The 12,500-nt window shown below is 43.0% G+C and overlaps 2 protein-coding genes across 3 annotated transcripts in view; one reads left to right on the top strand and one right to left on the bottom strand.

Annotated features, from left to right (window-relative positions):
* Positions 1 to 9,424, top strand: part of LOC109528376 (inactive dipeptidyl peptidase 10-like) — a 29,107-nt gene extending 19,683 nt beyond the window's left edge. The window contains exons 10-27 of one of the 2 annotated variants that reach the window (XM_019890861.1): positions 431 to 528; positions 606 to 729; positions 940 to 978; positions 1,076 to 1,183; positions 1,256 to 1,347; positions 1,844 to 1,891; positions 2,171 to 2,289; positions 2,423 to 2,470; positions 3,135 to 3,233; positions 3,312 to 3,381; positions 3,821 to 3,949; positions 4,038 to 4,103; positions 4,386 to 4,440; positions 6,611 to 6,710; positions 6,850 to 6,908; positions 7,775 to 7,847; positions 7,984 to 8,057; positions 8,133 to 9,424. In XM_019890861.1, the coding sequence (XP_019746420.1) occupies positions 431 to 528; positions 606 to 729; positions 940 to 978; positions 1,076 to 1,183; positions 1,256 to 1,347; positions 1,844 to 1,891; positions 2,171 to 2,289; positions 2,423 to 2,470; positions 3,135 to 3,233; positions 3,312 to 3,381; positions 3,821 to 3,949; positions 4,038 to 4,103; positions 4,386 to 4,440; positions 6,611 to 6,710; positions 6,850 to 6,908; positions 7,775 to 7,847; positions 7,984 to 8,057; positions 8,133 to 8,264 (1,533 nt within the window). In that variant the 3' untranslated portion in view covers positions 8,265 to 9,424. Of the gene's footprint in view, positions 1 to 430; positions 529 to 605; positions 730 to 939; positions 979 to 1,072; positions 1,184 to 1,255; positions 1,348 to 1,843; positions 1,892 to 2,170; positions 2,290 to 2,422; positions 2,471 to 3,134; positions 3,234 to 3,311; positions 3,382 to 3,820; positions 3,950 to 4,037; positions 4,104 to 4,385; positions 4,441 to 6,610; positions 6,711 to 6,849; positions 6,909 to 7,774; positions 7,848 to 7,983; positions 8,058 to 8,132 lie in introns of both variants that reach the window. The other variant, XM_019890860.1, reaches the window with a different exon arrangement.
* Positions 9,425 to 10,175: 751 nt separating this feature from the next.
* LOC109528379 (tubulin alpha chain-like) overlaps positions 10,176 to 12,500 on the bottom strand; it is a 5,670-nt gene continuing 3,345 nt past the window's right edge. Inside the window, exons 3-4 of the mRNA XM_019890866.1 lie at positions 12,009 to 12,157; positions 10,176 to 11,345 (exon numbers count right to left, since the gene is read on the bottom strand). Of these exons, the coding sequence (XP_019746425.1) occupies positions 10,368 to 11,345; positions 12,009 to 12,157 (1,127 nt within the window). The 3' untranslated portion in view covers positions 10,176 to 10,367. The remainder of the gene's footprint in view (positions 11,346 to 12,008; positions 12,158 to 12,500) is intronic.

Raw genomic sequence — 12,500 nt, 5'->3', positions numbered from 1 at the left:
AAACATTTTGTTTATTGACTGAGCAGTCGGAACTCCACTATTTGCGGTGGATTGGGACCAGCCTGGCCCACAAATGGCCAAAACTTGCAGATAACTGATGTCCATGGAAATGATTTGGATAAAAATAATACAAATTATTATATATATATATATATATATATATATACATATACGGCATATCGTGCTTTAACTGCATTATTATGTTTTTCGAGTTTACATGTTTTTTTTTCTTCCGATACCTGTATTTGATTGCAGTGTTGATTCTCAAACTGTGTTGCAGAGGCTTACATTGCCATTAAATTGGTTTTAAAATCAGCACATGGCGACCCTACTTTAGTTATGATGATGTTACGTGAAATGTTATTTTTTTCGGTGGTACTTAGTGTAAATCAACCACTGATCTACAGTATTGTTCTAAATGTTCCATCAGGCCGGCCAGACAAACCCTGCGGTCAAGCTGTCTGTAGTCAATCTTTTTGGGGTAACGCACTCTGTGGAGCTGCATCCTCCCTATCAGCTCAGCCTACGGTAACACCAATCAAAGTCATAAATCCATCAACCACTAAACCCTTTGTCTCATTCCATTCTGGGCTCCTCATCTGCAGGGATTTCTATATCACCATGGTGAAGTGGATCAGTAACACGCACCTGGCCGTGCGCTGGCTCACTCGGGCCCAGAATGCATCAGTGCTGACAGTGTGCGATGCGGCCGTAGGAGTCTGTCTTGCGGTGCGTGCTTCTCATTCCACTCACGTTTCACAGGATTGCATGCCTCACATTAGCTTCGAGTTGACTTTTGAGATTTAGCAAATGATACTTTTACACTGATGTCAACATCCTTGCTTCCACTTTGTTCCTGTCAAACACAATACCGATTCAAAGAGAGCACTGTGCTCACCACGGTTATGTGTTTAACTTGCACTTTAATTTGGGCTTCAGTGGCATGAGGACTCTTCAGATTCATGGATCTCCAGGCAGGTAAGTCTGCAGTGTTGCCATTGCCACCTCTTCACGTTCCTCTAAGGGCATCACAAAGAGTCCACCCCCCACCCCCACACCCCCCACTCTCCAGCAGAACCAGGAGCCTCTGTTTGATAAAGACACAACCAGGTTTTTTCTTGCCGTTCCATTGAGACAAGGAGGTCAAGGTGACTTCCACCACATCACCATGTTCACCAAAAAGGTGCGGAAATTAAACAGGACAACATGTAAAAACAGAATCAATCATAAGGGAAGCTGTTGTGTTGTTTCTTAGCTCCAAAGCAACGAGGATGAGATTGAACACATAACGTCCGGCGCCTGGGAGGTGACGCAAATTGTGTCTTATGATGAAAACAAGCAGGTCATGTATGTTTCTTATGTGTTTATTTCTCCTTTTCACTGGTGTGTTTGATTATTATAAAAGGGGACTGAGCAGCGCAAAAAAAAAAAATTTCCAATTAAAGTTTTATGATTCCTTATCTGATTAATAAATATGATTCAGTTAGAGCAGCAGTCGTGATTGCTCTTGTTTTGGAAATGTGATTCTGTTGCTGCTGAGGAACAAGGGCGGATTTATTCTTTCGGGATCCGGAGCTGCTGGCCAATCAAAACTCCTGAAAGATACTTGGAGATTGAATTTTGAGACATCCTGTTTGTATACTTTACATATAAATATAATTCATATAAAATCAATGTATGTTCATTTCACATGTTTACCTACACCGATGATTTGGCTAAGTAAGTTAAAGGTGAATGGCAGTGGCCCTGGCGTTCTTTGACTTTTATATTTTTTTTAAGAAGAAGAAGAAAGTATGAATTGCCCTGCTTATAAGATGTAAATGAGCTGATGTCATCCACTCAGATACTTCCTGAGCACAGAGGTTTCTGCACAACAGAGGCATTTATATAGGTAACTATCAAAAACAAAGTACTTAACTTACTGTTGCACAGTGGTAAAATGTGCTCAACTGATGTCATTTTTTTACTCTTTTCCTCAAATATATTCAAATGATCTCTATTAATTTAACCTCTTTTAGTCATGCGCAACTGATTTACATGTCCGAATTAAGTAACTCCAATGGAACCAAAGCACCTTTTTTTTTGCAGTGTTTTTGCACTCATTGCACTTCTGATTTCTTTTGTCTTTTGGCTCCTCCTTCTTCCAACATGCACATGTGCTCCCTGTCAGTGTGTCCACCCTGGGCGCATTTCCACGACAGTGCCTCACCTGTGGACTGCGTGAGGCGTGCACCTTCTTTGAGGCTAACATCAGCCCTGACGCGGAGCACGCCATCCTGCATTGCAAAGGCAAATCTCTCACCATCATCTTGATGGTGACCTCTTTTCATGGAGATGACATGTTGATGAAGGCATTGTTTTCTACATCACAAGAGACACTTTTTACCTTGTCTGCTTTTGTTGTCACCTGTGTCACTCATAGGTCCTGGAGTTCCATCGGTCCTGCTTCTTAGTTTGGACGAGGTGGACTGTGAGTGTTTTCATGCAGACAGACAAATGTTTGCATGACTGGATGCCATTTTGTGCAAAGCCCAGTACTGAGAAGAGTATCTGGACATACGTCTTAATCAATTCATCAATCAATTCATTTAAAATGAGCGCTCATAGCAAACACTGATTTTCAGCACCAATTTACAAATTCAATGATAAAACTGCTTGAAAATTGATCATTGAACCGCAGCTATTACCCCCTAAATCAAAATTTTCTTTGGACAGTTATGCCATAGAGCACAAAGCAAGGTTCAAAAAGGCATGCTGGAACTTGAGTTTGGTGTGGAAGAACTTGAGAGCACTGACCTCAAACCCATCAAACACCTTTCAGATGAACTTGAACAGAAATGGCGAGCCATCACTAACCCCTAATCAATTGTTGTTCTGGATGAATGGACATTAATTCCCACAGACACAAAAATCGAAATCTTGCAAGAGCTCTTTCCGGAAAAGTGCAGGGGTACCAACTCAAACTTAATACTTTTTCCACACCTTACAGTTCACATCACGCTTTATGATTAAAGACCCAAAGAAAAGAGACAAATGAATCCAACAATTGAGTTCTACTTTTCAGAAATTTTCTTTTATTGTCCATTTATTTTCTTTTTTCCTTATTTGTTTTTTTTATGCTCATCTTCCATCAGCTTATTTCATTCTGGAGAACAATCATCCTCTGTGGTCGATGCTGTCCACCAAAAGAATGGTTCAATCCCGAATTCACACTGTCCATCACAGCAACTATGGTAGGAATGAAATGTGCATGCAAAGGTGTATATCATAATGCGAGATGGAGTTACAAGCGTGTGCGCTCTCTCGTATAGAACTGCCTCTGAAGCTCATCCTTCCTCTTGACTTCTCAGAGTCCTTCCTCTACGGCCTTCTGCTCATTGTGTGAGGACCGCGTTTACATTCACTGCACCATCTACTCTGACCTTCACACTCTCTCATGTGCCACCATGGCTGCAGGCTGAGCATCCCACAAATCGACTCAAAATAACTGTAACGTTTCATATCAGATCTTTAGAGTTCCAGCCATACAGCCTTCTGAATATTTCAATTTTAAATCTGTGAAATTGTGGTAAAATAGCTATTTTAAGCACATCTTATAATCATTAGCACTGATTGTAATTTGTTAGTGGCAATCCTGCTAATAGCTCGGGCAGAGGTTACCTCCTACTAATCAATCCATTGTGCCATTAAGCGGTTTGAGAAAGAAAAAAAAACCACAATTAACTGCAGTTATTTTTCGAATACAAAAATCATGATATTTTTTTGCTGTTCACAGGACATTATTTTGTCTTTGTCCGCTAACATGGCTTTGTTCCAACAGAGGCAGCTCTCCTGGTGATCAGGCAGTCACGGAGGAATTTAGGCTGAACTGGGACTGGGTGCTGGTGGGCTCGGAGCAGGTGATTGTGGCCCGGCTCGACGGTCGGGGTTCTGCCTTCCAAGGTCAAAGGTTTGTCATTATTTTTTTTCTTCCATTTTAATGATGCACATGTAATGTCCAGTACAATGCACAGCTCATGATGGCCTTCACATCACAGGATGTTACATCAGCTCCACCATAACATTGGGCAGGTGGACGTTGAGGACCAGATAGCAGCTTTAACGTATGTACTCATTTTAAGAATAAAGCAAAAATAAAAAGAAGAAAAGAAGAAAAAGAAAAAGTTAAATATTCAGTGCGTAATTGTGGAGACATTTTGGACAACAAACTTCAAGCAGGCTAGCATGATTTTTAATTTCTTCTTTTTTTTTCTCCCGAGGACCCTTTGTTTTCAAGATGAATATCTAAGGATTTCTGCCTTTTGGGTTGAACTGATGTCTTTTTGACTTCATTTTGGTATCAGCATGAAAACAGCATGATGGACTGATGAGTCATTTCTCTCCAGGTACTTGGTGAAGCTTCCCTACATCGATCCAACTAGGGTTGGCATTTTTGGAGAGGTCTGAACTGCTCATATTATTTCTTCATCTTGATTGTACAATGGTGCCTTGAGATACAAGTTTAAGTCATTCAAATTCATAAGTCAAAACGTGTGTATCTCCATCCATCCATCCGTCCATTCTCTACTGCTTATCCAGTGTCGGGTCGCGGGGGCAACAACTTTAGCACGGAAGCCCACACTTCCCTCTCCTCAGCCACTCCCAGCTCGTCCCAGGGATACCAAGGCATTCTCAGGCTAGCCAGGAGACATTGTCTCTCCAGCGTGGCCTAGGTTGTCCCTGGGGCCTCCCCGGAACACTTCACCAGCGAGGCATCCAGGAGACATGCTAATCTGATGCCCGAGCCACCTCCTCTGGATGTGAAGGAGAAGCGGCTCGACTCTGAGCCCGTCCCAGATGAGCGAGCTTCTCACCTTAGCTCTCCGGGAGAGCCCGGACACAGTGTAGAGGAAATTCATTTTGATCACTTGTATCTGGATTCTCATTCTTTCGGTCATGACCCACAAGGCGACCATAGGTGAGGGAACGAACGTAGATTGACTGGTAAATCAAGAGCTTCGTCTTTTGGCTCAGCTCCTTTTTCACCATGACAGACCGATACAATGTCCACATCACAGCAGACACTGAACTGATCTGTCTGTCACTCTCCCTCACTCGTGAACAAGACCCCTAGATACTGAAACTCCTTCACTTGGGATAAGATCTCATCCCCGACCCAGAGAAGGCACTCACACCGTTTTTCGACTGAGGACCATTGTTTCAGATTTCGAGGTGCTGATTTTCATCCCAACCGCTTCACACATGGCTGCGAACCGCTCCAATGAGAGTCGGAGATACGGGCTTGAAGAATCCAACAGCACCACATCATTTGCAAAAAGTAGAGGTGCAATACTGAGGCCACCAAACCGGACTCCCTCAATGCCTCAGCTGCATCAAGAAATTCTGTCCATAAAGGCTATGAACAGAGTCAGTGACAAAGGGCAGCCTCATTGAAAACGAATCCGATTTACTGCCGGCAATGCGAACCAAACTCTGGCATCACTGGTGCAGGGACCGAACAGCCTGTATCAGCGGGTTTGGTACCCAGCACCCCCCACAGAACTCCCCTAGGGACACGGTCATACAGCTTCTCCTAGTCCACAAATTATGTATAGATTGGTTTGGCGAACTCCCATGCACCCTGGAGGACACTGCCAAGGGTCTACCAGGTCGGACTGGCATCTTACCCCACCATTGGAGCCAACTCAGTTGACAGCCCCGCCCCTCTCTTCACCTGTGTGTCCCAAACATGCAGCCGTAAATCCGATGATACTACCACAAACTCAATCATCGAACCCACCGCATGAAAAAAAGCAGCTAGTTTTCCAGCTTCTTATGTACTTAGTAAAACATTTGCAAGCATAAATGATGACTGTACCTAATGTTTTGTCCTTCATTGTTCATCTTTTCTGCGGTTTATTGGCAGTTAGCAAACCAGTGCTTTGCTTCATAGTGCATTAACACCACAAATTGATATTGCCCTGCCGTTGCAAGAAAATCACTGTGAATCAATGATATTATCATTCAATCAACTTTATTTGTGCAGGACCTTTCATAAACAGAATGCACTTCAAAGTGCTTTACATGGATTGAGATAAACCCGCTCTCCAACTGTCCACAGGGCCCCACACACACACACACACACACACACACACACACTTTCATAAACAGAATGCACTTCAAAGTGCTTTACATGGATTGAGATAAACCCGCTCTCCAACTGTCCACAGGGCCCCAAACACACACACACACACACACACACACACACACACACACACACACACACACACACACACACACACACACACACACACACAGGTTAGAAATAAAACCGTGATCAGGGAATAACCCCAAACTAAATACACATCATCTAATTGATAAAAATAGTTGGGGAACGTTGTAAATTTGTTATAAGTTTGCTGCTGCCATCTAGTGTGTGGCAGTCTGAAGCGCATTCACATTTTTTGCTGTATCGGCCAAGCAACAGTGTAGGTACCAGATGGGCTCGGTGACCTGCGCCTGTTAATGACATCACCTTTAGCCTAACAGAATGCTTCCATCTGAGGTGCAAGTAAAACTTGAAGTGAATGATAATCAGGAATCAGCTCCAATGGTAACATTCCTCCTGCAGGACTATGGTGGTTACCTGGCGCTAATGCTGATCAAGTCCACCGAGGGAATGATCCGATGCGCTGCAGCTCAGGCTCCTGTTGTTGACTGGACTATGTATGGTGAGTCTGATCAATTCAGATCCTTCACATAGAGCACAAATGTGGATCAGACTAAAATTCCCTTGTTGATGTGTTTTTTATCTGTAAAGAGAATCTAACGCACTGCCTGTTTTTTTGTCTGCCTCTCTATTACTTCCAGCTTCTGCATTCTCAGAGCGATATTTTGGCATGCCTTCAACTGAGGAGAACAGATATCAAGTGAGCTGCTTCTAGCTACCAATTTCCATTGTAGTTCTTCCAAAAGAGATTTGAAGCCAAGGCTTTAAAGTTCTTCCACACCTAACTAATTCAAGCATGCCTTTATGGACCTTGCCTTGTACACTGTGTGACAGCACAGAAAATGTATCTGACATTTGGGCACAATTGTCTACAGATTCTGGGTTGTTGTCTTTAATTCAAATATGTGGCAAATGTGTCCCTGTTATAAGGTGGAGTCTGCAGAAATACGGAACAGCCTACAAAGTGAAGTTCACAGACAGTTTTTTTTTCTTCTAAGTGGGTTGCGATGAATTGGGCCAGAGTGCTCTATTTCTGTGACGGTGGGAGGAGCGGTTGCTCTTGAAGTGACATCCAAAGACCGAGGACAGGGTGAACGGACAATAGTCATTAGGAAAGGAAAGAAAGAATGGTGGTGCCTTGAAGCAGCTCTCTACACCCTGATGGAATCCCAGCTGTGTGCTTTGAGATTTTGTTCCTATCCTCCCTGAGCAACGTACCCATGTAAAATGGCTGCGAATGTGGTCGAGAAAAACAACAGATGTGCCAATTTTGTTGCCATTTTGCTTTCATTTCCAGTCAGATGGCCGCATGTTGTGTCCACCTGTTTATTTATTTATTTACTTTTCAAGACATTTTTTTCGACTCACCACAATGATATTTGACTTTTAATTACATCAATAGTGCATTTCCTCTGCACAAGCATCACCTCTGAGGCACCATGTCCCTCTTTCTTGCATAAAATATTCACAATCAATGTGTAGTATAGTAAAATCAATTCACCAAATGTGGTAATCAAAGCTTGGAATTGCTTTTAAAGAATTAAAAATCGTTTTTTGTCTGTACAGATGTCGAAAGTTCTCCCAGACATGAAAGGCCTGCAGGGAGGAACTCTGTTTCTCGCCCATGGGACTGCTGATGGTAGACACACACATACACGTGCACACATTTCACTTTCCTTTGCCGTTAGATTTACGACATGCAGGCTGTTATGGCTCTGCTGAGCTTTGAGCGCTTGTCCCACAATGGATGTAAACAGTTGTGTTCTTTTCCCCAGCAAATGTTCACTTTCAGCACTCAGCGGAGCTCATCAAGCACTTGATCAGGGTGGGAGCCAACTACACCATGCAGGTACCACAAGTGTCAGAAAAGACAGCATGAGCAAAGAGTCCCAGGAGGATATTTACTTGTTGCTTTCTGGGACAGATCTACCCTGACGAGGGCCACTTCCTGTCAAGACGCAGCCAGATTCAGCTGAGGCACTCTTTGATTGGCTATTTTAGAGGTTGTCTGTTGGATGCATCATCATTATTGGACAGGGACGTTGAAGATGAGTGAGGAACTACACAAAGGAATAGTGTGTGTGTGTGTGTGTGTGTGTGTGTGTGTGTGTGTGTGTGTGTGTGTGTGTGTTTTATACTCTTAGCACAATTTTTGATGGACAGGTAACTGAGGACTGAGAGCAGGGGTGTCCAAACTTAGCATACAGAAACACTGAGGGATGCCAAGGCCGCTAAACATTCATCACACTTAATGTATTAGCATGTTAAAACCAAGCCAGCATTTATACATTGATGCACCCCTCACCATTTAAAAAAAAATAACATTGCATCCCATGTCAAATTTTAGTAGTTAATATAGGCTGCAAGCTGCAAAGAAAAAAGGGACAGTGTGCCATAAATGACCCCTGGCTTGTTTGGTCACCCCTGATTTAGTAAGGTAAAAAAAAAAAAAACAACAACAAATAAATAATAGCCCTCCTCTGAGATTCATATCATTAGATCCTGTTTTACTTTGTACATAGTAGAACCTCAAAAGTGTTGTTTAAAAATATAGTACTGTGTGCATAGTGTGAGACCAAAAATGGTCAATAATGGTTAATGTGTGCACTTTAATAAGTTATTGTTGGCAGAGTGGTTAAAAGCAGTCGACTGAGTCTCCAGAATGTGAATTTTGTTCAGTGTGTTATGTTAAAGACACTCAGTGTTGGAGTTTACATTTTTGTGAGTGTGGAACTACTGTATTTAGCTTTGGAGTTAGTGCATTAATGTTTTTATGTTTACGTCACATTGCTGATTGCCCTTTAACAGATTATTGTGAGTGTAACAAGAGAGTTGCTCTTTAAAGCTATCCTTTTCTATAAGAATACACTTAAAGTAAATTTATAGTTCTGTTGGTCGTTTCCGTAAAGATGCAGACTGGCAACAGCTATTATGACTGATGGCAATGTTTAAAGAGGGAATCCGAACTCTTTTCTCACCAGACAACTTATTCAGATCCAAACAAATGCAAATAAACAAAATGAAACTAGACATAGACAATAGTGAGACAAGAACATGGAAGCTGATAATCTCGACACGAGTTTCTGCATAAAATGTCTCATTTGTGTTGTGCAAATAATTTATGTTTATTGTGAATGGTATATGAATTAGGAGCATTGTGTGAAAATGTCTACAATGATATCACACTGCTGTAAATAAACTGAATGCAAGAAAAAAAAATGCTGTTGAATGCACCACTTAGATGCTCACGGCCGACTTCATGTCAGAGAACAAAAAAAAAAAAAATCACTAGACGACTATGTTGACTTACCCAAACAGATCAACAGTGTGACTGTGTAGGGGTTGTCATGACAACCACTTTGGTATCTTCACAAGACATATTCACACTTTTACATTTTCCAATTCAAGAGAGAGTAACTCATCCCAGGATTTAACATTTACCTTTCCACATCGTCCTTTCGTGACCTTTACAAATCTCCCATCTGTGCAACCTTCATCGGCTCGAGCGAATCACAAAACCAGATTGAAGGTCTCCTCCAGTGAGCAAGCACAGAAAAACCGGCAACATGCACCTTCAGTTCTGGCCATTTTGAGTTTGGTCGAAATTTTTTCCTCTTTGTTGCAGCAGAAATTCATCATGCCTCCTTCTGTTCGTCCCAAAAGACATACACCGAATAATTTTTTTTCCCCTAAATGTTCATGGTCCCGGGTGAGTTGGATCAAATTCCAGCTGACTTGGGGTGAGATATGGAGGGAGGGCAGTAGTCATAATGTACAGCTACATGGAGTTTGACTATTTGGTCACACAATTGATACTAGTTGTAAATATATTTTTTATTACCACCGTCTTTTTAAATGGGTTGTTATCAGCAATTTTTATTTTCGTATCGTATCGTATGGTCTGTCTGCCTGTCGTCCATTCTAACCTACGTTATCTATCAATGCACGATAAAGAAAGCAACAGAAGCAAATGTAAGTGATTTTATTTGAAAAGAAGACACAAATATGCTCTCTGAGTCACACTCAAGACAAGCAAACATGATGGTCTTGTGCTCTTAAGTACTTGAGACAAGCATGAACATGTCACTGTTTATTTGTTGACAACATAACCGCCATTAAAATGGGCGACATCAGAAATGAAGCTAATCGGCTTTCTTTTCTAATACTCCTCCCCTTCATCTTCGTCTTGCTCCAATGAGTCGATGCCCACCTCCTCGTAGTCCTTCTCCAGGGCAGCCATGTCTTCTCTGGCCTCGGAGAACTCCCCCTCCTCCATCCCCTCGCCGACGTACCAGTGCACAAAGGCCCTCTTGGCATACATCAGGTCGAACTTGTGGTCCAGTCGAGCCCAGGCCTCCGCGATGGCCGTGGTGTTGCTCAGCATGCACACAGCCCTCTGGACCTTGGCCAGGTCTCCTCCAGGAACCACAGTGGGAGGCTGGTAGTTGATGCCCACCTTGAAGCCGGTGGGGCACCAGTCCACAAACTGGATGGAGCGCTTGGTTTTGATGTTGCTAATAGCCACGTTCACATCTTTCGGCACGACGTCGCCGCGGTATAGCAGACAGCATGCCATGTACTTGCCATGCCGAGGGTCACATTTCACCATCTGATTGGCTGGCTCAAAACAGGAGTTGGTGATCTCTGCCACAGTCAGCTGCTCGTGGTACGCCTTCTCTGCTGAGATGACCGGGGCATAGGTCGCCAGAGGGAAGTGGATTCGCGGGTAGGGCACCAGGTTGGTCTGAAACTCAGTCAGGTCTACGTTGAGGGCTCCGTCAAAGCGCAGCGAGGCTGTGATGGAGGAGACGATCTGACTGATGAGTCGATTCAGGTTGGTGTACGACGGACGTTCTATGTCCAGGTTCCTGCGGCAGATATCATAGATGGCCTCGTTGTCCACCATGAAGGCACAGTCCGAGTGCTCCAAGGTGGTGTGTGTTGTGAGAATGGAGTTATACGGCTCCACCACAGCAGTCGACACCTGAGGAGCCGGATAGATGGCGAACTCCAGCTTAGACTTCTTGCCAAAGTCCACTGAGAGCCGCTCCATCAGCAGAGAAGTGAAGCCAGAACCGGTTCCTCCTCCAAAGGAGTGGAACACCAGGAAACCTTGGAGTCCAGTGCACTGGTCAGACTGAGAGAGAGCAATACAATCTCATTAGGTATATATGAATGAGTATTTTATTTTCTGTCAGAGTGACCTATTCTCCAAAACTGATTTTTGAATAAAATGTAAAACAAAATGTGTGTCTCTGGAGCTCCTGTCCACTCATTAAGTCTGAAATTGCAGGACCAAGTTTAACCTTTGTGAGCTCTGAGTTTGCTCAGAGTGTGTCTGTGATGAGTGAGACATTCTGAATTTTGGAGCGTTAAATGTGGATGTTAAGTTCATTGCCGAGTGGTAATCAACATAATCTGACAATTTTTCAAGTGGGCCAAGCTGTTATATGTGCTTCTTGGAGCAGCTATTCGGGAATGGTAAGCTATGTTAGATTGATACACCAATCATGGTAAAAATGTATATTTTCCTCAATACGTTGTGAAGCAAGCTAATTTGAAACTGCAGTGCTGAAAATTATTCACATGCCAGCCAGGTAAGACACCTGGGAACTGCTGTAAATTGTGAACAAAAATCCCCCATGTCCACCAGAAAAATCTGCTGACCTACTACATTTGAACTGAACTGGGAGGAAAATGGATAGAATTTGCAGACCGTCTGTAACTTTTATACGCTTGAGATTGCTTTTAAAACATGAAAATGACAAAATCAATTTTGCAATGATTTGCCTCATCTCACCAGCTTCCGGATCCTGGTCAGGACGGAGTCAATGTGCTCCTTTCCAACTGTGTAGTGACCACGGGCGTAGTTGTTGGCAGCGTCCTCTTTCCCAGAGATAAGCTGTTCTGGGTGGAAGAGCTGACGATACGTACCTGTGCGTACCTCATCTGTAAGAGGATAGTCAAACAACAAAGAAGTAAGTCAATAGAGAGACACTAGTAATTTGGTACCTACAAGACTTTGCAGCAGCAAAACTTAAACCAACAGTCCGAAATATACAGCAATTTCATGCTAGAGACTTTGCAATCCTTGTAATCGTGCAATGAGGTTGGTGAGGAAAAGCGGAATCTTTTTAAACCCTGTGCAATGCAGGTACACTTCATGTACACCTGACATGCGTTGTGTTGCAAAAACAAATGCATGCCATGCATGGGTTTTAAACCTGTGGCATGCATTCGTTTTTACAACACAACGCATGTCAGGTGTACATGAAGTGTACCTGCATTGCAC

This window comes from Hippocampus comes, unplaced genomic scaffold (genome assembly GCF_001891065.2).
Source record: "Hippocampus comes isolate QL1 unplaced genomic scaffold, H_comes_QL1_v1.1 scaffold174, whole genome shotgun sequence".
Lineage (NCBI taxonomy): Eukaryota > Metazoa > Chordata > Actinopteri > Syngnathiformes > Syngnathidae > Hippocampus > Hippocampus comes.
This window is presented reverse-complemented; position numbering and strand designations above follow the sequence as displayed.